This window comes from Canis lupus, chromosome 30, assembly GCF_011100685.1.
Source record: "Canis lupus familiaris isolate Mischka breed German Shepherd chromosome 30, alternate assembly UU_Cfam_GSD_1.0, whole genome shotgun sequence".
NCBI classification, from domain to species: Eukaryota; Metazoa; Chordata; class Mammalia; order Carnivora; family Canidae; genus Canis; species Canis lupus.
Window position 1 is genome coordinate 16,984,191 of NC_049251.1, and position 21,914 is coordinate 17,006,104.

General features: G+C 37.7%; 1 protein-coding gene and 1 long non-coding RNA gene across 2 annotated transcripts in view; both read right to left on the bottom strand.

The window, feature by feature from the left end:
• Positions 1-21,914, bottom strand: part of LOC111093281 — a 69,945-nt gene that overhangs the window by 17,575 nt on the left and 30,456 nt on the right. The gene's annotated exons all lie outside the window — the stretch shown is intronic.
• On the bottom strand, positions 12,315-12,727 carry LOC100688724 (cytochrome c oxidase subunit NDUFA4-like). The gene has a single exon (XM_038580416.1). It carries the CDS (start codon positions 12,725-12,727, stop codon positions 12,479-12,481), a length of 249 nt encoding a protein of 82 aa, XP_038436344.1. The 3' UTR covers positions 12,315-12,478.

Consider the following 21,914-nt stretch of genomic DNA (forward strand, 5'->3'; position numbering starts at 1 on the left):
GAGTTACTTCAAGGTGAAAACAGTTACTCAAATAAGCTTTAGCCATTTCACACTAAACACAGAGTATTTACTCAAATAATTTAGTGAATTTTAGTTTCTTAAAACATAGTGTCCTATGCCTAATGCTGCAGTTTTTAACCATGACATCTCCCAGGATGTTGATGAGGAAGTAGGAGTGTAGGACATAGTACCTACCTGTGTAGAATATACAATCTGTTGGGAAGATGAGATACAGAATGGGGCCAGTTTATAGGTGTTTCTACTGACAGATTTGAGCAGCTTGGATTTGATCTGACAGGGAATGGAGACATGTTGACTTTCCAGCATAAGCAAGTGATGTGCCCCAAATGATGTTTCAGAATGACATAAGTAGAAATCCAAACATTATCTTATAATCTTCACAATTACAGCCAATTCTTTATGATCCATATCAAGCTTATTTGCCTATTGTGACAATTAACTTCAGCAGATATTTAGACTAAAAACTGAAATTAGCCTGTCATTCAGCATGCTTGTGGCCTGCCTTCCCCACCATCTGTTAACACGCTCTTTGGAATGCAAATTTTAACATTTGCCTATACAAAACATAATTAGAAAGATAACATTGCTGTCAAAATCATAAAATCCAACATAATTATTTCCTCTATCGTCATCCTTTTTGGCTGAACTCTGCATATTTTTTGGCATTAAAACCACTCTCTTTAATGGCTTCTTTATGATACAACACTATCCTGTGTTTCTTTTTAAATTATAAAAATAACACAAAGAAAATATCATTGTAATCAGGTTGAAGGGAAGGACTTCTTAAACAGGAGACACAAAGTGCAATTCACAAAGCAAAACATTAGCTATGTATGACTGCAAATGTTATCCACTCCACAACTCCAGGGGGAGCCATTTATATAGATCCTGATGTGAATGTGTCCCCCAGACTGTGTATTGTGGTGGCTTGGTGAAAAATGAATAGATTTCATGAAAGACACTATAAATGAACTTAAGATGGAGAATAGAATAAGAGAAGATATTTTTAACGTCTAAAACCAACTAAGAATATCTAGAACAACATGTCTAATCATAAAAAATGCAAGCCACAGATGTGAGCCACCTATATAATTTAAAATTTTCTGGGATCCCTGGGTGGCGCAGCGGTTTGGCGCCTGCCTTTGGCCCAGGGCGCAATCCTGGAGACCCGGGATCGAATCCCACGTTGGGCTCCCGGTGCATGGAGCCTGCTTCTCCCTCTGCCTGTGTCTCTGCCTCTCTCTCTCTCTCTCTCTCTCTCTCCTGTGTGTGTGTGTGACTATCATGAATAAATAAATAAAATCTTTAAAAAAATAAAATAAATTTTCTAATAGCCATGTTATAAAAAGAAAAATAAACAGGTAAAATTAATTTTAATAACAATTTTAACATAATGTACCTAAAATATTACCATTTTAACATATAATCAATATAAAAATTATTAATGAGATATTTTACATTGCTTTTGTATTGATTCTTGGAAATTTGGTGTGTATTTTACACTTACAGTACATGTCAATTTGGACTAGCCATAATTCACGTACTCAAAAGCTGATGTCTGAATGGTTAGTGGCTAGTAGCTACTATTTCGGACTAAACATTTTTTTTTAAGATTTTATTTATTTACTCATGAGAGACACAGATAGAGAGAGAGAGGCAAAGACACAGGCAGAGGGAGAAGCAGGCTCCATGCAGGGAGCCCGATTGGAACTTGATCCTGGGACTCCAAGATCATGCCCTGGGTGGAAGGCAGGCACTAAACGGCTGAGCCACCCAGGCGTCCCTGGACTACACATCTTTAGAACATAAATGATACTTCTAGAAATCAACAACTAAAAGGAAACTTATAAAAAAATAAGGAAAAAAAAAAACAATCAAGCAGTTTACCGAAGGAGAAACTTGAGATCTTAAGAGATAATCAAACTCATCAAGAAAAAAATTAACTTCAATCAACAAGTTACAACTTTATAGACACCAAATTTGCAAAAAGTAAATATTACCAACAACTATTGGCAAAAATGTATAGAAATGGGAGCTCTCATGATCAGCTGGTAGAAATGTGAGATGTTGCAGCCATTTCTAAAAAGCAATTTGGCTTTCCCGTCCTTAGAGCAACATGATGTGGGGAGTGAAGAAATAATACAATGAGTTCTATAGCAAATGTCATTTATTTACATTCAAACACACAGACTCCACAAAACTCCGCATATTTTACAGGAGTATATGCATGCTCATGGATATATAATTAGAGTGGGTGTTTCAGGTAAAGGGAGAATATGGGATCAGGAATAAAAATGAAAAAAATGTAATACTGCTCCTGGTAAAAAGTTAAAGTTCTCATTCAAAATTCCCAAAATGTCTTCTACTGATTCCTTGGGGGTGGGGGTGGGGGTGGTCCTTCTTTTTTTTCTTTCATATTTTAAAGGGGAAATTGTCATTATTTCTGCTCACCATTTTGCATATCCTCTAAGAGAGCAAAATCTGACTTGAATTATCTTCTGTATGCCAAATCCTCCTACATCTCTATCTTTTAACAAGTCCTCTTGGACTACCCAGTTTTCTAACTTCCTACTGCACATTTTCACCATCAGCTAAATTCAATAATACCATGAGCATTATCTTCACCTCCATCCTAGATACTGCTCTCTTTCTAGGCTATTTTACAACTACCACCATCATTCCTACAGTCTCAGGAGGAGCATTTATGGTCATTTTTGACTCTTACCTCTCCTTATCCTTAACATCTAGGTAGTTATCAAAACCTGCTGCTTTTACTTTTAACATCATTGCTATCTTATTCTCATTTCCACCCTCTAAATTTAGAGAACTCACTACCTGCCTTTAGTTGTTTTTGGTTTTATTTATTTTTAATAAAAAGACTTTATTTTTTTAGGGCAATTTTAGATTCAGCAAAACTGGGAGGAAGATGTAGAGACTTCCCCTATACTCTCTGCCTCCACACATACATAGCCTCCCACATTACCAACAATCCCAGTAGGGTGATACATTTGTTAAAATTGATAAATCTAAAAAAAAATTGATAAATCTACACCAACACATCATAATCACTCAAAGTTCATAGTTTACATTAGAGTGCACTCTTGGTGGTGTATATTCCAGAGCTTTGGATGAATGTATAAATGACATGTATTCATCATTATCGTATCATGCAGAGCATTTTTACTGCTTTAAGAATCCTCTGTGCTCCACTTACTTACCATCCACCCCCCACATTTAGGTTTTCATTCCTCTTGCCCATTTGCAAACTGCCAGATCTCCCTATAGCACTATTTTCATCACATTGCTACCTTGCTTAAAATTGTCAACAATGCCAATAGTGAGATTTTATTGTCTTTTGGCTGCTCAGCATTTATTTCTCCTTCATACCTCATTTCCCTTTGGGGGAATTATCTCTTGCCATTGCATATAGTCTGGAAAAAGTATTAATCCAGTACTTATCTTCTTCAGCAATGAGAAGTGGATGTAATCCAAGCTAGGGCTTTGAAACTTTATCCGTCTAGTTGAATCATTAGTCAAACACGATGGGGTATTCATTCACCCTAACATGGTCTGCCTCAAGGCCATCCTTCTGGTTCCTGCTTTTTAACCCTTGGAGGTGACTTTGCTTTCTAATGTTTCTAAACCTGATTGTCCAGTCTTTCCATTGATTCTGGGGGCTCCTGATATTTTTCCAATAAATTCTTCTTTTGAAGCTTGTCTGATTTGGTTTCTGATCCTTGCAAGCAAAACCTGACCAATCCCTTCTCTGTTGTACAAAGAATAAACTTCTTTCCTGATTTCAGATCTTCTATATCTAGCCCTAGCCTTTTTTTCTCTTATTCACCAAAGCCACAGCCACGTCAGTCATTTCTCAACTCTGGAAAATGCTGTTAGTCTTGCTTCTATGCTTTATGACATCCTAGAATGATACACCCACTTCCCATCTATATCCATTTACTGATTCTTCAGCGTTCCATTCAGGATTTGTTTTCTCTATGAAAACAAACATTCTGCCCTATATTGTTTTCCACTATCTCTGCAATCTGTTAGTACTTAGTATCTGTTATTAATTTTCTAGTTGGAATCATACAATTTTGTGTTTGCAGGAACATTTGATGCGCCAGTAACCAACCCACTCCAGATTTTTTTGACTGAGAACTTATGTCTAACCCATTTTTGGACAACCATAGTTAAAAGAAGTCTTTCTTACATGGAATGGAAATTTCTCATCTATAACCTATTAGTTCCTTTGCTAGTTTTAGCTTGACATTCAAATAAACTAAGAATATCTATTTTGTTAATAAAAATGTGAAGGAGGGCAGCCCTGGTGGCCCAGCGGTTTCGTGCTGCCTTCAGCCCAGGGTGTGATCCTAGGGACCTGGGATCGAGTCCCATGTCGGGCTCCCTGCATGGAGCCTGCTTCTCCCTCAGCCTGTGTGTCTCTGCCTCTGTGTGTGTGTGTGTGTCTGTCATGAATAATTAAATAAAATTAAAAAAAAAATAAAAATGTGAAGGAAAATGGGACTAAAGATTGTCACTCTCTTGGATGCATATACCCAACATATGGATATGATATTTAACTAGCTATGAATCACTTAATAATTTGCATTTCACATATTTTCCAAAATGATGTAAGAGACTTTGTGAAAAGCTTTGCTGAAATCAAGATACACTAAGTTTGTGATATTTCCCTAAGCTACTATGATAATTTAGTTATTCTACCAAAAAGAAATGGATTATTTTGTCTTGGTTTGTTCCTAGTGAATCCATGTCAGCTGATGATCACCATATGCTCTTTTAAGTGTTCACCAACTGTTCAATAATTCATTCTAGACTTTTCCTGATCAGTCTCAAGCTTTGTAGTTTGTAATTTCCAAGAGTTATACTTTTCTTTTGCTTTTGAAAAGCAAAACCCTTGACCATTTTCAGCCTTCTACCACCTCTTATCTTTTCTGTGAATTCTTAAAGTTGTTGATTAAATAGACTGTGACAACTGGACATTTTTGGACTATTTTTTAACTTGGAGAGTGCTTTGCCTGGACCCAAGCATGAGAACAACTTTAAGGCAATTACATTATCTCTCTTTACTAACCTTAGGCTGTAATATCCTCACCACCTCTCTTTCACCTTGATTTGCAACTTAGTATGTATTTGAAGATTATGAAAATGAAATATGCTCATCATCAAACTATTCAAGTATAACAGAAATGTACAAAGAAAAAATAAGTCTCCCTTCTAATCAATCCTGATGTTGATAGATTGGAATGTATACTTCTAGACATTCTTTATGCACTAACAAACTTATTCTTATATAATTTTAAAAAGATTTTATTTATTCATGAGAGAGAGAGAGAGAGAGAGAGAGAGAGAGGCAGAGACACAGGCAGAGGGAGAAGCAGACTCCATGCAGGGAGCCTGATGTGGGACTCAATTCTGGGATCCCAGGATCACCCCTGGAGCCAAAGGCAGACACTCAATCACTGAGCTACTAAGGCATCCCTTCTTATATAATTTTTAAATAACATCATATCCTACATACTGTATTGCAACTTATTTCATTTACCTAAGAATGTATCATTAAAATTGTTGTGTGTGTGTCATGTAGAATGATCTCATTTTCTCAATGGGTACATGGTATTCCTTTCAAAACACCACAAAATCCATCTTATAATGTGCCTCTCTTTCTCCACCTCTTTTTTTTTTTTAATTTTATTTATTTATTCATGAAAGACACACAGAGAGAGGCAGAGTCATAGGCAGAGGGAGAAGCAGGCTCCATGCACCGGAAGCCCGACGTGGGATTCGATCCCAGGTCTCCAGGATCACGCCCTGGGCCAAAGGCAGGCGCCAAACCGCTGTGCCACCCAGGGATCCCTATTTCACGGACTTATATTAAGATCAAATGAAATGTGAAAACAGGCATCCCTGGGGGGCGCAGCGGTTTGGCGCCTGCCTTTGGCCCAGGGCCCGATCCTGGAGACCCGGGATCGAATCCCACGTCGGGCTTCCGGTGCATGGAGCCTGCTTCTCCCTCTGCCTATGACTCTGCCTCTCTCTCTGTGTGACTATTATATATAAATAAAAAATTTTAAAAAAGTCTGTGAAATAGATAGACAGTTAAATCATCTCATTTTATAAACTCTCAGAGATATTAAAATGATCTCCCTCATGCCTTACAACTAGGTAGGGGAAGAAAGATTAGAATCCAAGTCTTCTGTCTCCTACCTAGTCTGCTGCTTATTACAATGGAGACAGCTGCTTCTCACCCCCATGTGGGAGGAGAATAGGACTAACTGAAAAAACCTGTGTAGCTATTAACAGGGACCTTGGGATAATGGTTGTCAGGAATGTGCTGCATCAGCCAGTGGTATCATGCTGAGCAGTGTTGGTTTGGGTAGTTTTTTTTTTTTTTATGGTGAGAAACAAAGAGAATGAAAGTCTCTCCATGTGTTTCTTATGCTGATCAATGATTTCTGTTTATGCATTAGAGACGGTCATAGCACGCATATGCATTTACATTCTTAAACGTAAGGCTGGGATCCTTAATCTTGTCTACACATTGGAATCACTTGGAGAGCTTTAAAAAATAACCATCCTGGGGATCTCAAACCCCAGAGAGTCTAACTCAATTGTCTGGAAGTGGGAAGCTTCTCAGATGATTCTAATATGCAATCAAGGTTAAGTACCACAGAGTGGGAGGGCAACCTGAATTGTGACATCATAGTTAAGCTTTACTAGATTTCTGGGAAGAAACATTTCCCCCTTTCACTGAAAGTTTGCTCCAACAGAAGGGTTTCCAACTCCTTGAATTCTTAGACATCCTCCCAGTATAGGACTACATACATAGATGTTTATTGATCAGCTGGCCTAACTGGTAGTAGAAGGTTTAGCAGTCAGGAAACAAAGGGGCAGGAAACAACAACAAAGCCACTATTTTGGGAATAGGGGGAAAAAATATAAAGGAAGTACAGACTGTAAGATCAAGATTTTCTTCCTAAGAGAAATTCTATAAAGTAGTGTAACTTGATCTTTTGAGTAGACAATAGCCATGACTGTCAGGAAAACTCAGGAAGGTTGCTGTGCAATTTTCCTAGGGAAGGGGGAACTTGACATTTCCAAGGCCTCTATGAGTCCTGTTTTACCCCATGTTCACCTTCAGGTCTAAATCAGTAACTCATTCCAGTTCAATTCCTACTTATTGTTCTGGTGTTTTAGACCTTTGGCTCAAATCCATACTCTGAATTTCGAATAGCCCTTAGCAAACATGGCCTTCATTTAGAGGATATTCATCTTTTAAGTAGGAGCCAGTACTTTGGAGTGTATAGGTTGAGTGGCCTGAAGTCATTTTCTACTTATAGCAACCCTTCAAGCAAGTTGGTATTCTCTTTATCAATACCAGAAAGAATCAAGAAACTTTCAGACCCTGATTCCTCTGGATGAATGGTCACTCATGGATACCAAGAAGGACAAGAAAATAACATGGATTTTATTTTCATAAGCATTATAGATTTTTTAAAAAAGATTTTATTTATTTATTCCTGAGAGACACACAGAGGGAGGCAGAGACATAGGCAGAGGGCGAAGCAGGCTCCTCCCAGGGAGCCCGATGTGGGACTCGATCCCAGGACTCCAGGATCATGCCCTGGGCTGAAGGCAGATGTGCTCAACTGCTGAGCCACCCAGGCATCCCAGCATTATAGATTTAAAGGAACATATTAAAATGTTACACAGTTTATATCTTCAGATAAGTACTATGCATGACTTCTTCCCACACTGGAAAGAAGATACCTCTTGAGTATAAAGGCACAGCATAGGAAGAAACAAAGTCAATGAGTATGAATAGGAAATATCTGACAGAAACCAAAAGATTCCAAGATAAATTCAAAATAGGAAGAGAGAAGCAAAATCAAATTGGTAGTTTAATAAAGGAAAGAAATTCCTGAATACAAATATGACTAACATGAAGATAAAGAACACCTTGTCTCCAAACTCACGTTTTGTGGGACCTCAGTTCAGGGAACAGTAGTAGGCCTCATTTCACAGGCAGACCAGTGCACACTTTGTTAAAAAGTGCCCTACTCCTGCTGGGAATCAAACATTGCCTACAAAAAGCAAAGAGAGCCTCTGCAAACAGCTAGAAAGGAGGAAAATGATGCTAGGACCCCAAAGCAGAGCACATGTAACAAACACATAGGAGACACTTCCTGAAGCACCAGACCCTGAGGAACACGTGATACTGCACTGCAGTGCATGGCAGTATAGGACCTCTTTTTAATAAGGGAATTGTTGTCAAAGGCAAAAAATGTAGTTGACTTTCCTAACACAGAGAAATAGATGCAGAGAGTTAGACAAAATGAGGAGACAGGTGAATATGTCCCAAATGAAAGATCAGGACCAAACCAAAACAAGAGACTTAAATGAAATGATTACAAGTAATATGCCTAATAGAGAATTTAAAGTAATGATCATGAAAGGACACTTCGGTGGCTCAGTCAGTTAAACGTCCAATTCTTGGTTTTGGCTCAGGTCATGATCTCAGGGTTGTGAAGTTGAGCCCTGCACTGGGCTCCATACTCAGTGCAGAGTCTGCTTGAGATTCTCTCTCTTCCTATGTCCCTCCCCCTCCTCTCTTTCTCAAATAAATAAATAAAATCTTGGGATGCCTGGGTGGCTCAGCGGTTGAGCATCTAACTTCAGCTCAGTGCATGATCCCATGGTCCCAGCATCGAGTCCCACATCAGGCTCCTTGCATGGAGCCTGCTTCTCCCTCTGCCTGTGTCTCTGACTCTCTCTCTCAGTCTGTGTCTCTCATGAATAAATAAATAAAATCTTTAAAAATAATAAATAGGGGATCCCTGGGTGGCTCAGTGGTTTAGCGCCTGCCTTTGGCCCAGGGCACGATCCTGGAGTCCCGGGATCGAGTCCCATGTCGGGCTCCCGGCATGGAGCCTGCTTCTCCCTCCTCCTGTGTCTCTGCCTCTCTCTCTCTATGTCTATCATAAATAAATAAATAAATCTTTAAAAAATAAATAAAAATAAAAATAATAAATAAATAAATAAATAAATAAATAAAATCTTTTTAAAATCTATAAAGTAATGATCATAAAGATACCAATTGAACTTGGGAAAAGAGTGGAGATTATCTATGAGACCCTTTAACAAAGAGAGAAAAAACTAATCAGACCATCAAGAGCACAACAAATGAAATTAAAAATGCATTTCATGGAATAAAATAGCAGGCCTGAGAGAGCAGAGGTACAAATTAATGATCTGGAAGACCAAGTAATGGAAAGTAACCAAACAAATGAGCAAATGAGATGGGGAAAAAATTATGTGAATTGAAAATAGTCTTGGGCAACTCAGTGATTCCATCAAGTATAATAACATTCACATTATAGGGATTCTAGAAGTAGAAGAGAGAAGAGACAGAACACTTATTTGAAGAAATAATAACTGAAAACATCCCCACCCTGGGGAAGGAAACAGATACCCAGATACAGAAGACACAGAGAATTACCACCCCAAAATCCAACTCAAGAAGGTCCACACCAAGACACACAAAGTGATTAAAATGATAAAAAGCAGTAATAAAGAAAAAAATTTAAAAGCAGCAAGAGAAGACAGTTATACAAAGGGAACTTCATGAGGCCATAAGCATATTTTGGATCAGAAACTTTGTAAGTCAGAAGGGAATGACATGATATATTCACAGTGCTGAAAAGAAAAAATCTGCATCCAAGAAAACTCTACCCAGCAAGGCTATCATTCAGAAGAGATGGAGTTTCTTTCTTTCTTTTTTTTTAAATTTATTTATTTATTTATCTGAGGGAAGGAGAGAGAGAGAAAGAGAGAGAAGCTGTGGGGAGAGGCAGAGGCAGAGGGAGAAACAGAATAACAGAATACTTGCTGAGCAGGGAGCTAGATGTGGGGCTCAATCTCAGGACCCTGGGATCATGACCTGAGCTGAATGAATACACTTAACTGACTGAGCCACTCAGGTGCCCTGAAGGAGTTTTTCATACCAACAAAAACTAAAGGAGTTCATGAGCACTAAACTAACCCTACAAGAAATTCTAGAAGGAACTCTTTGCATGGAAAGGAAAGAACATAGTGATAGTATGAAAAGTAAAAAATACAAAAGCAGTAAAAATATTTCTATAAAAACCAGTCAAGGGATTCCTAAAATAAAAGGATGTAAAATATAACACCATATATCTAAAATGTGACAGAAATGGAGATGTGTAAAAAACAGGCTCAAACATAAATGAAGATCAACTTAATACAGACTGCTATATGCAGAAGATGTTATATACAATCCTAATGGTAACCACAGATCAAAAACCAGTAATAGAAATAATAAAGAGACAGGAATCCAAGTATAACACTAAAGAAAGCCAACACACCATGAAAGAGAACAGAAGAGAGAATCAGAGAAAAACTACAAAAACAACCACAAAACAAGAAACAAAATGGCAATGAATACATTATTTGTCAGTAATTACTTTGAAAGTAAATGGACAAAACACTTCAATTGAAAGACATAAGGTTACAGAATGGTTAAAAAAAACCCCAAGATCCATCTATATGCTGCCTAATAGGAGACTCATTTCAGACCTACAGACACCTGTAGATTAGAAGTGAGGGGATGGAGAAATATTTATCATGAAAACTGATGTTAAAAGAAAGCCAGGGTAGCAATATTTACATGGGACAAAGTAGACTTTAAAACAAAGACTGTAACAAGAGACAAAGTAGGACACCATATAATAATTAAAGGGAAAACCCAACAAGAACATACAATTGTACATATTTATATACTCAACATGGGAGCACTCGAATACATAAAACAATTAATGATAAACATAAAGGGGATGCCAGGATGGCTCAGCGGTTTAGTGCCTGCCTTCAGCCCAGGGTGTGATCCTGGAGTCCCGGGATTGAGTCCCTCATCGGGCTCCCTGCATGGAGCTTGCTTCTCCCCCTGCCTTTGTCTCTGCCTCTCTGTGTACGTGTGTGTGTGTGTCTCATGCATAAATAAATAAAATCTTAAAAAACAACATAAAGGAAAATTGATAGTAATATAATAATAGTAGAGCTTTATTTTTAAAAGACTTTATTTATTTATTTATTCAGGAGAGACACACAGAGAGAGGCAGAGACACAGACAGAAGGAGAAGTAGGCTCCCTGTGGGGAACCAATGTGGGACTCGATCTCAGGACCCTGGGATCATGACCTGAACCAAAGGCAGATGCTCAACCACTGAGCCACCCAGGCACTCATAGTAGAACTTTAATACCCCACTTACATCATAGGACAGATCATCCAAATAAGGAATCATTAAGGAAACAGTGGCTTTGGTTGATGCACTGAACCAGATGGATTTAACAGATATATTCAGAACTCCATCCTAAATCAGCAGAATACATATTCTTTTCAAGTGCACATGGAACATTCTTCAGAATAGATCACATATTAGGCCACTAAACTAGTCTTGGTAACTTCAAAAAGATCAAAGTCATATCATGTATATTTTCTGGTCACAATGCTATGAAAGTGAAAATCAACAAGAAAGAATCTGGAAAGAGCACAAATACATGGTGGTTAAAAACATGCTACTAAACAATGAGTGGGTCAACCAAGGAATTAAAGAAGAAATAAAAAATTACATGGAAACAAATGAAAATGAAAACACAAAGGTCCAAAACTATTGGGGTGCAGCAAAAGCTGTTCTAAGAAGGAAGTTTACAGCAATATAGGCCTATCTGGAGAAGCAGGAAAATCTCAAATAAACAAAAAAGGCTAGAAAAAAGAACGAACAAAGCATAAACCCAGCAGAAGGAAGAAAATAAAGATTAGAGCAGAAATAAATGACATAGAAATAACAGCAACAAAAAATAGAAAAAATCAATGAAACCAGGAGCTGGTTCTTTGAAAAGATCAACAAAATTGATAAATCTCTAGCTAGACTCTCTAGCTGGGAGGGGGGAGGGTGGAGAGAACTCTAACAAAATCACAAATGAAAGAGGAGCATTAACAACCAACACCACAATATACAAACAATTGTAAGAGAATATTATGAAAAATTGTATGCCAACAAATTGGACAACCTAGAAGAAATAGATAAACTCCTAGAAACATATAATCCATCAAAAGTGAAGCAGGTAGAAGTAGAATATTTGAACAGACCAATCACGAGCAAAGAAATTGAATCTGTAGTCAAATAACTCTCAATAGGTAAAAGTCCAGGGCAGATGGCTTCACAGGTGAGTTCTACCAAATATATATATATTTATTTTTCAAGTTTCAGATATTTATTATTCAGTGTAAACCCCAACACAATACACCAACATGATTTCATGCATTTAGAGGGGAAATATTTCCTGGATAAGTGGAAAATTGTGCGTATGGCTTCTGGAAGACCTTCATTCTAAGCAGCTTTATAGTGAAACATTTCATTTAGAAGTCTGGACCTTCATTCTTCAGTTCGCTATCATCTACATTCACTGAGTAGAACTTATATTGATCATTGGGACCCAGTTTGTTCCAAGGTTCTGGGTTATTCTTCCTATCCCAACTGACATCTGGATTGAACATTGCCAAGCACAACACATAGAGTGCTGCTCCAGTACCTCCTGCCTCAATAAATATGAAGAGGGGGATCAAGCTCGGATGCTTCTTGGCCTGACCCATGATCTGGTGTAACATGGTTGCGGCAGAGGTCTCCTGTGCAGGGGAAGAAAAAAACCGAGTTTCTGCAAGGCCGGGAACTAAGTAATGCCTCTCTACCAAATATTTAAAGAAGAGTTAGTACCTATTTTTCTTTAACTGTTCCAAAAAATAGAAGAGGTAGGAAAGTTTCCAAATTCATTCAGTGATACCAGTATCACTCTCATACCCAAACTAGATAAAGATACTACAAAAGAGAGACAGAGAGAAAGAGAGAGAGGGAGAGAGAGAAACTACAGGCCAATATCTTGATGAGCATACATGCAGAAATCTTCAACGAAACACTAGCAAACCAAATCTAACAATACATTTAAAAAAATCATATACCACGATCAAGTGGGATTTGCTCCAGGATGCAAGTGTAGTTCAATATTCACAAAACAAGAAACAACAAGAGTTGATGAGGATGTGGAGAAAAAGGAACCCTCATACGCTGGTGGAATGCAAACTGGTATAGCCAGTTTCCTCAAAAAGTTAAAAATAGAACTACCCTATGATCTAATAATCAAAGAACTGAGTACCCAAAAATACAAAAACACTAATTCAAAGGGATACATACACCTCTATATTTATTGCAGCATTTGTTACAATAACCAAATAATGGAAGTAACTTAAGTGTCCATTGATGAATGGATAAACGGAATATTATTGAGCCATAAAATGAAATCTTGCCATTTGCAACAGCATGGATGGAGCTAGTGCGTATAATGCTAAGTGAAATAAATAAGTCCCAAACAGACTGGGAATTGACCTCAGTCTGGCTAGATCCCAGAACCCTGAGATCCGGAGGCAAGAGTTTCACGTTCAATAGAGGCACCCAGCGCCCCCTAATGGCTATTTTTCAAAGTGGTATTTCACTGTGGTTTTTATTTGTATTTCCATATGCAAACATATATTATATTATATATATAAACTATATTTCAACATATAGTTAATGAGCATCTTTTCATGTGTTATGGGCCATTTTATCTTCTTTTTTTTTTAAGATTTTATTTATTTATTCATGAGAGACACACACAGAGAGGCAGAGACGCAGGCAGAGGGAAGAAGAAGCAGGCTCCAGGCAGGGCGCCCGAGGTGGGACTTGATCTGACGTCTCCAGGATCAGGTCCTGGGCCGAAGGCGGCGCTAAACCGCTGAGCCACCCGGGCTGCCCCCATTTTATTTTCTTTGGAGAAATATTTCATTTGCCCATTAAAAAAAAATATTTGTTTATTTGAAGGAGTGAGTGAGAGAGAGAGCACATAACAAGGCAGAGGAAAGGGAGAAGCAGACTCCTCTGCTGATCAGGGGGCCAGCGTCCAGGCTCCATCCCAAGATCCTACGGTCATGGACCTGAGCCAAAGGCAGACACTTAACTGACTGAGCCACTCAGGCACCCCTCATTTGCCTATTTTAAAATTGGGTTGTTTTCTCTTTATTAAGTTCTAAGAGTTCTTTATATATTTGATACAAGTCTCTTTTCAAATACATAATTTGCTAACACTTTCCCCATTTTGTGGATTGTCTTTTCACTTTCTTGTGGCACAAAGGTTTTTAACCTTGACAAAGCCCATTTTAAAAAATTATTTATTTTGTCATGTGTGCTTTGGTGGTCGTCTTCTTCTTCTTCTTCTTCTTCTTCTTCTTCTTCTTCTTCTTCTTCTTCTTCTCTAAGAGGGAGAGGGGAGGGGTGGGGCAGAGGGAGAAGGAGAGAGAGAATCTTAAGCTCCATGCTGGGCATGGAGCGGACACAGGGTTCCATCTCACAACCCTGAGATCATGACCTGAGCCGAAATCAAGTCAGACACTTTGTGGACTAAGCCACCCAGGCACCTCCTCTATGTTTTCTTCCAAGAATTTTATAATTTTAGCTCTTATAATTGTGCCTATGATCCAACTTAAGCAAAATTTTTTGTGTGTAGTATGAGGAAGGGATCCCATTTAATTCTTTGCATGTGAGTATCCAGTTGTCCCAACACTGTTTGTTGAAGAGATTATTATTTCCCAATTGGATTGTCTTGGCATCCTGCAGAAAATCAGTTGACTGTAAATGTCAGGTTTATTCCAGGCTTTTAGCTCTACCTCACTGATCTATATGCTTATTCTTCTATCAGTAACACACTGTCTTAATTACTGTAGCTTTGTAGTAAATTTTGAAATCAGAGCATGAGTTCTCCAACTTTGTTCTTTAAGATTGCTTTGGTGATTCTGGGTTCCTCACATTTCTATATAAAATTTAGGAATTTGTCAATTTCTACAAAAAAGCCAGGTTGGATTTTGACAGGAATTGTGTTAAATCTGTAGATCAATTTGAAAAGAATTGCCTTCTTTTAACAATATTAAGCCTTCTGATCCATGAACATGAAATGTCTTTCCATTTATTTAGATCTTTAAAAATTTCTTTGAGCTATGTTAAGTAGTTGTCAGAGTATAAGAACTAGTGCTGTGGTGGTAGAGTGGGTTGTTGTTGTTAGGATGTTTAACTTCCCCTATTGCACATGAATTGCATGGGGAAGAGAAGACCACCAAATAAAAATCTATGTTCTCTTCAGACAGAACAAAAGTAGATACGGTGAGTAGTAATTCCTTAGGCTTGGTTGATAAATTAGGAACTCACAAAGGGAGGCAGAACATGGTTTAACTTTAACTTTTCTTTTTCCTTCTGCTTTTTTTGCAGCTGTGGCACTTCCAGGGTAAGGAAGGATGAATAGATGACTGGTAAATGGGCAAAGGTTAATGCTATTATGGTTTTCTCTTACCTGTGGAATGCCCTCTGTGATCAGGTGTCTCTCCTTTATGAAGCACTTTTATGGGAAACCTGTGGTGGACTTCCACACACCTTTCTATGCCAAAGGTAATCTTTTCTCTGGGTAACTTTGGTGATCTTCCCTCACCTTTTCTGTCCTCTAGTTGTACATCTTCTCTTTTTGGCAGGGTGGAGGTGAGGAATGAGGGGGTGTGGGGGGGTGACTGTCATTCAGTGGTCAGTTTACTCAGACAAGTTTCTTTCAGACAATTCACAACTGGCTACCTGTAGTGAGGGTTTCCATTTGGCTCATGCACTCTTGACATGCCAAGTGTTTGAAGTACACTGTAACTAGCTCTGACTCCCCTCTCCTTGTCTTGTTGTCATAGTAGTTCTAGCCAGTCTCTTGCCTTCAGACTTCTCCAGATAAGAATGGGCATTAAGTCTAAGACTCCTGGGAATCTTATCAAGCTCTCTCAGATCTCCCAGCTCTGCTCTGATAGTAAGTAGCCTGGGGTAGGCCTAAGAGTTTCTGTAACTCAGCCAGCATTCATTCAAGGAATAAATGCTAGTATCACCTGTTGCAGGCAATCCCAATATCTGTGAAGATTCTCTTGGAATTCTACGTATTTAACTTGGGGGAGAGTGTGTGGAAGAAGGAAAATGAGCAGAGCTTTTACTAGCCTCTATGACCTTGTGTGAGTTAGGAAAAGGACCTTATTCCTCAAGATACTTTACTGCCATCTGCTGGAAAATTGTTTTAACATTACATAAATTTCTGATGACTGTAGGGTGAATGGTGCCCCCTGTAGTTGTGCAGTGTACATGTAGCACAGCTGTAAAGAGTGTTTCCAAGAGGAAAAAAATCTTAACACCCTTTGCTTCTATGAATCCCTTTCAATGACTCCTTCTGTAGCAAATTTTTTTCTCACTCGTAGATTATGTATGATAAGGGTTTTTATCTTTTTGTAAATCCTGCATAGATGAATTTAGCACCTATCCTCCCAATGTGGAAGTATTTGTTGCCATTTGTCTTCAACTTTGTGGCCTTAGATGAAATTCTGAGAAAACAGAAAATTCCCATTTTACTTTTTGTTATTGCCATTTGTTGGCCAACTCTTAGGCAGAATGCAAGGTAACTTACAGGAATCCAGAAACAACAGCTCTTTCTAAGTGAAGTACAAAATATCTACAATAAACTTTCCTCTGCCTAAAAAGTTAGTAAGCAAATTTACCTGGACCAAGAATGGGTCAAAGAATCTAAAAAAGTCTCAGTTTATATGTTAGAGCCAAGTACATAATTAATGGATATTAGATGAATGAACGAATGAACAAGAAAATGAATAAATGAATGACAAAATGAAGACCATATGGGAATCTGAGTCATTTGTTTTAATTCATCAGGTTATTTCTGTGAAAATCTACCCCACATCAATTGTATTAGTTTCCTGAGCCTTCATAAAAACTTACCACAAACTGGGTGGTTTTAAACAACAGAAATTTGTACACTCACAGTCTTGGGGCCAGAAGTCCAAAATCAAGGTGTTAGGAAGGTTGGTTCCTCTTGGAGGCTAAAAGAGCATTCATTCCATGCCTCACTCTTCTGGTGACAGCTAGCAATCCTTGGCATCCTGTGGCTTGTAGCTGTATAATTCCAATCTCTGTTTCCATCTTCACACGGCTTTTCCCCTGTATCTCTCTTGTGTCTCTAAGCTCCTTCTCTTTTCCCTTATAAGGACACAGCCATTGGATTTAGGGTCTATCCTAAATCTAGGGTGATCTTACCCTGAGATTTTCAACTTAATTATGTCTGCAAAGACACTGTTTCAAATAAAGTTGCATTCAGGGGTACCAGGGATTAGAATTTAGATATATCATTTGAGGGTGCATCATCTAACTTACTACCCAGTGAAAATTTCTCATATTTTGGTCTATACCTCTGTCCTGCAATACAAGTGAATGATTTTTTCCATAGCTGCTTTCCAGCAGATCGTAGGATTCTATTTGGTCAGTGCAAGTTTGCTTTGACTTTCCCACCAATATCACTACCAATTATGAGGAATACACCCATCACTGTACCCACACTAATGAGGTCACATAAGGTGTCTGGACTTTGGATGATAACAAGCTAAAGAAACTCACAAATAGAAAATAATCTTGTCCCTAATATTCTGAGAGATACAGTCATCAAATTAATTGAGATGTAAAAAAAAAAAGTGATAGTCTCTTTGAAAATATAGAGAAACAAGAGGCACATTAGAAGATTCCTTCCTTGTTAGCCCAGTGATTTTTTCCTTACACTAAAAAATTTTAGAGTATTCCAATTTCTCAAAAGCCTCTACTACAAAAATGAAATAAGAAAAATCTTGTTCTTCAGCAAATATATATTACAATAGCTTCCAAACTAGAATGAACCCATTAAAATGCTTTTCTTTTTTTTTTTTTTCATATATAGTATCTTTTGGTAAGCAGGGAGACCTTGTTTCTTCTCACTGAATTGTGACTGAAAGTGCTTGGCCACCGTGCAGCTCATCTCAGGATCTGAATAGGCATCAGCTTCATACCATGTACTTTCTAGTCTGAACAGAAGGTGCTCACAGTACAAAAGGATTCCTCCATGAATAACATTCATTGTTTCTTGTCTATTCCTTTTTCTTCTGCTGAGTTAAAGTATTCTTTCTGAAGAATATTCTTTGGGTTTCAAATAAAAATTTTATCAAATATAAACACATAAAGGGATCCCTGGGTGGCTCAGCGGTTAAGCTTCTGCCTTCGGCCCAGGGCATGGTCCTAGAGTCCCAGGATGGAGTCTCACATTGGGCTCCCTGCATGGAGCCTGCTTCTCCCTCTGCCTATGTCTCTGCCTCTCTCTGTGTGTCTCTCATGAATAAATATATAAAATCTTTAAAATATATATATAAACACATATGGAAGGAACACTCACAAAGCCATCGCCAAGATTCTAGACTTAACAATACTTTGTCAACAGTATTATGTAATCTTTTTTTTTTTTTTTTGGTGAAATATTTTAAAGAAAACCCTAGACATTGTGCCATTTCATCCCTATATATTTTAGTAATCTCTGAAAATTATAGACATTTTCTTACATATCATACACAACACATACTCAGCAATAATTCTTCAGTATCATCTAATACCCAATCTATGTTCAGATTTCTCTGATTGTCTCAAAAATGTCTTTTTGTGGTTTTGGTTTCATTAAATCAGGATCCAAATAAGACCTACACACTAAATTATATTGTTGTGTCTTTTCAATCTCCTTTAGGGTGTTTCATCAGCGGCACTATTGACATTTTGGAGCAGATAATTCTTACATGTGTGGGGTGTCCTGTGCATTGTAGGATGCTAAGTAGCATCCTTGACCTCTACTCCTTAGTTTCCAGTACACTTTTCACATTGAGACAATAAAAAATGTCTCCAGAAATTGTTAAATGTTCCCCTCAGGACAAAACGTCTCTGGTGAGAACACTGATCTAGCATACTCCTTCTTTTTTTTAAAATTAATTTTTAATATTTTTATTTTTGGGGGGAGGGAGTAGCAGAGGGAGAGAAAGAGAAAGAATCTTAAGTAGGCTCCATGCCCAGTGTGGAACCTGATGAGGGGCTCAATCTCACAAGCCTGAGATTACAACCTGAACCAAAATCAGGAGTTGGAAATGTGGCTCCTAGGTGGCCCCTCTTTTTTTTTTAATGTGACATTGACTTACAGAATAAATCAGATGAGTTATCATATGGAACGTCCCACATTCTGAATTTGTCCGCTTCCTGATGGGATCATCTAATTTATTCTTCTCCTTCTCCTGTCATTATATTTTTTTTTAATTTTTTTTTATTTATTTACTTATGATAGTCACAGAGAGAGAGAGAGGCAGAGACACAGGCAGAGGGAGAAGCAGAGGGAGAAGCAGGCTCCATGCACCGGGAGCCCGACGTGGGATTTGATCCCGGGTCTCCAGGATCGCGCCCTGGGCCAAAGGCAGGCGCTAAACCGCTGCGCCACCCAGGGATCCCTCTCCTCTCATTATAAACCAAGTTAAGAGAGGCAAAATTAGTGTCTCAGGCTCAATATTTTTGATGAAAATACTTCAGAGTTAGTGCCATATTATATCAAATCAGGAGACTAGCATATCTAATTGTGTTATTACTAGTGATGCTAAGATTAATCAGTAGGTTCAGATGGTGACAGTCTGAGCCCTTCATTGTAAAGTTCTCCAACAACCTTTTATTTAGTGGTTTCATTTATTGATGATTTTTACCCCTATCAACTATTTCATTAAGTTTGATATTAGAGATTTTCTAATTCTGTGCTTTACAATTTTATTTTATTATTATTTTTAAAAGATCTTATTTATTATTACCAACTTGTGGGAATTTTTATTTATTTTTTTATTTTATTTTATTTTTTTTGTGGGAATTTTAAAAAATATTTTATTTATTCGAGAGAGAGAGAAAGAGAAAGAGAAAGAGAAAGAGAAAGAGAAAGAGAAAGAGAGAGAGAGAGAGAGAAAGGCAGAGACACAGGCAGAGGGAGAAGCAGACTCCATGCAGGGAGCCCGATGTGGAACTCAATCCTGGGACTCCAGGATCACATTCTGGGAGGAAGGCAGATATTCAATGGCTGAGCCACCCAGGTGACCCTGTGCTTTATAATTTTAACATATAATTCTTAAAAATGTTTAAAGTTTTTATTTAAATTCCAGCTAGCATACAGTGTAATATTAGTTTCGGGTGTACAACATAGTGATTCAACACTTCCATACAATACCCAGTGCTTACCACAAGTGCACTCCTTAATTCCCATCACCTATTTCACCCATCCCCCATCCACCTCTTCACTGGTAACTGTCAGTTTGTTCTGTATAGTTAAGAGTCTGTTTCTTGGTTTGCCTCTCTCTTTTTTTCTTCCTTTGCTCATTTGTTTTGTTTCTTAAATTCCATATATGAGTGCAATCATATGGCATTTGTCTCTGACTCATTTTACTTAGCATTATATCCTCTATATCTCTCCTTGTTGCAAATGGCAAGATTTCATTCTTTTCTATGGCGGAGTAAGTAAGGTATATATATACCACGTCTTTGTACATTCATCTATCAATGGAAATTGGATTGCTTCCATAATCTGGTTATTTTAAATAATGCCACATTAAACATAAGGGTGCATATATCTTTTTGAATTAGTGTTTTTGTATTTTTTTCCAGAGGAACTTATTTATTTATTTAAATTCCAGAACAGTTAACATACAGTGTTATATTAGTGTGTACAATATGATGATTCAAGCTTCTATTCTATATTATTCAATACACATCAAGATAAGTGTACTCTTAATCTCCTTCACCTATGTCACCCATCCCCTCACTCACATTCCCTCTGATAACCATCAGTTTGTTCTCTATAGTTAAGAGTCTGTTCTTGGTTTGTCTCTCTTTTTTTTCTTTGTTCATTTATTTTGCTTCTTAAATTCCACATGGTTGTGAAATAATGTAGTATTTGTAATATTCCATTGTGTATATATACCACATTTCTTTATGCATTTATCTATTGATGGATACTTGGGCTGCTTCCATAATTTGGCTATTTTACTTAATGCTGCAATAAACATAGGGTTGAATATATCTTTTTGAATTAGTGTTTTCATATTTTTTTGGGTAAATACCCATTAGTGGAGTTACTGGATCATATGGCAAAACTATTTTTAATTTTTTGAGGAATCTCTCTAGTATTTTCCACAAGGTCTGTACCAGTGTGCATTTCCACCAACAGTGCACAAAAGTTCCTTTTTCTCTACATCCTCACCAACACTTCTTGTTTCTTGTGTTTTTTATTTTAGCCATTTTGACAAGTGTGAGGTTATATCTTGTGGTTTTGATTTATTTCCCTGATGATTAGTGATGTTGAGCATCTTTTCATGTGTCTGTTAGACATCCGTATGTCTTCTTTGGAAAAATTTCTCTGTGTCTTCTGCCATTTTTTAAATTGGATTATTTGGTTTTTGGGTAGTGAGTTGTGTAAGTTCTTTATATATTTTGGATACAAGCCCATTATCATATATGTCATTTGCAAATTTCTCCTTCCATTCAGTAGGCTGTCTTTTAGTATTTTGATGTAGTCCCAATAGTTTATTTTTCCTTTTTTCCCCCTTGCCTCAGGAAGCATATCTAGAAAAATGTTGTGAAGGCCAATTACTCCCTGTGCTCTCTTCTAGGGGTTTTATGGTTTCGGGTCTTACATTTAGGTCTTTAACCATTTTGAGTTTGTTTTTGTGCATGGTGTGAGAAAGTGCTCTGGTTTCATACTTTTGCATGTGGCTGTCCAGTTTTCCCAACATCATTTGTTGAAGAGACAGTCTTTTTCCCATTGCATATTCTTGCCTCCTTTGTTTTTTTTTTAAATAAAATAATTTTTTTATTGGTGTTCAA

What these genes read in the sequence shown, in the direction of transcription:
- LOC100688724 (XM_038580416.1), bottom strand. Translation starts at nt 12,727, where the DNA reads ATGTTACACCAGATCATGGGTCAGGCCAAGAAGCATCCGAGCTTGATC.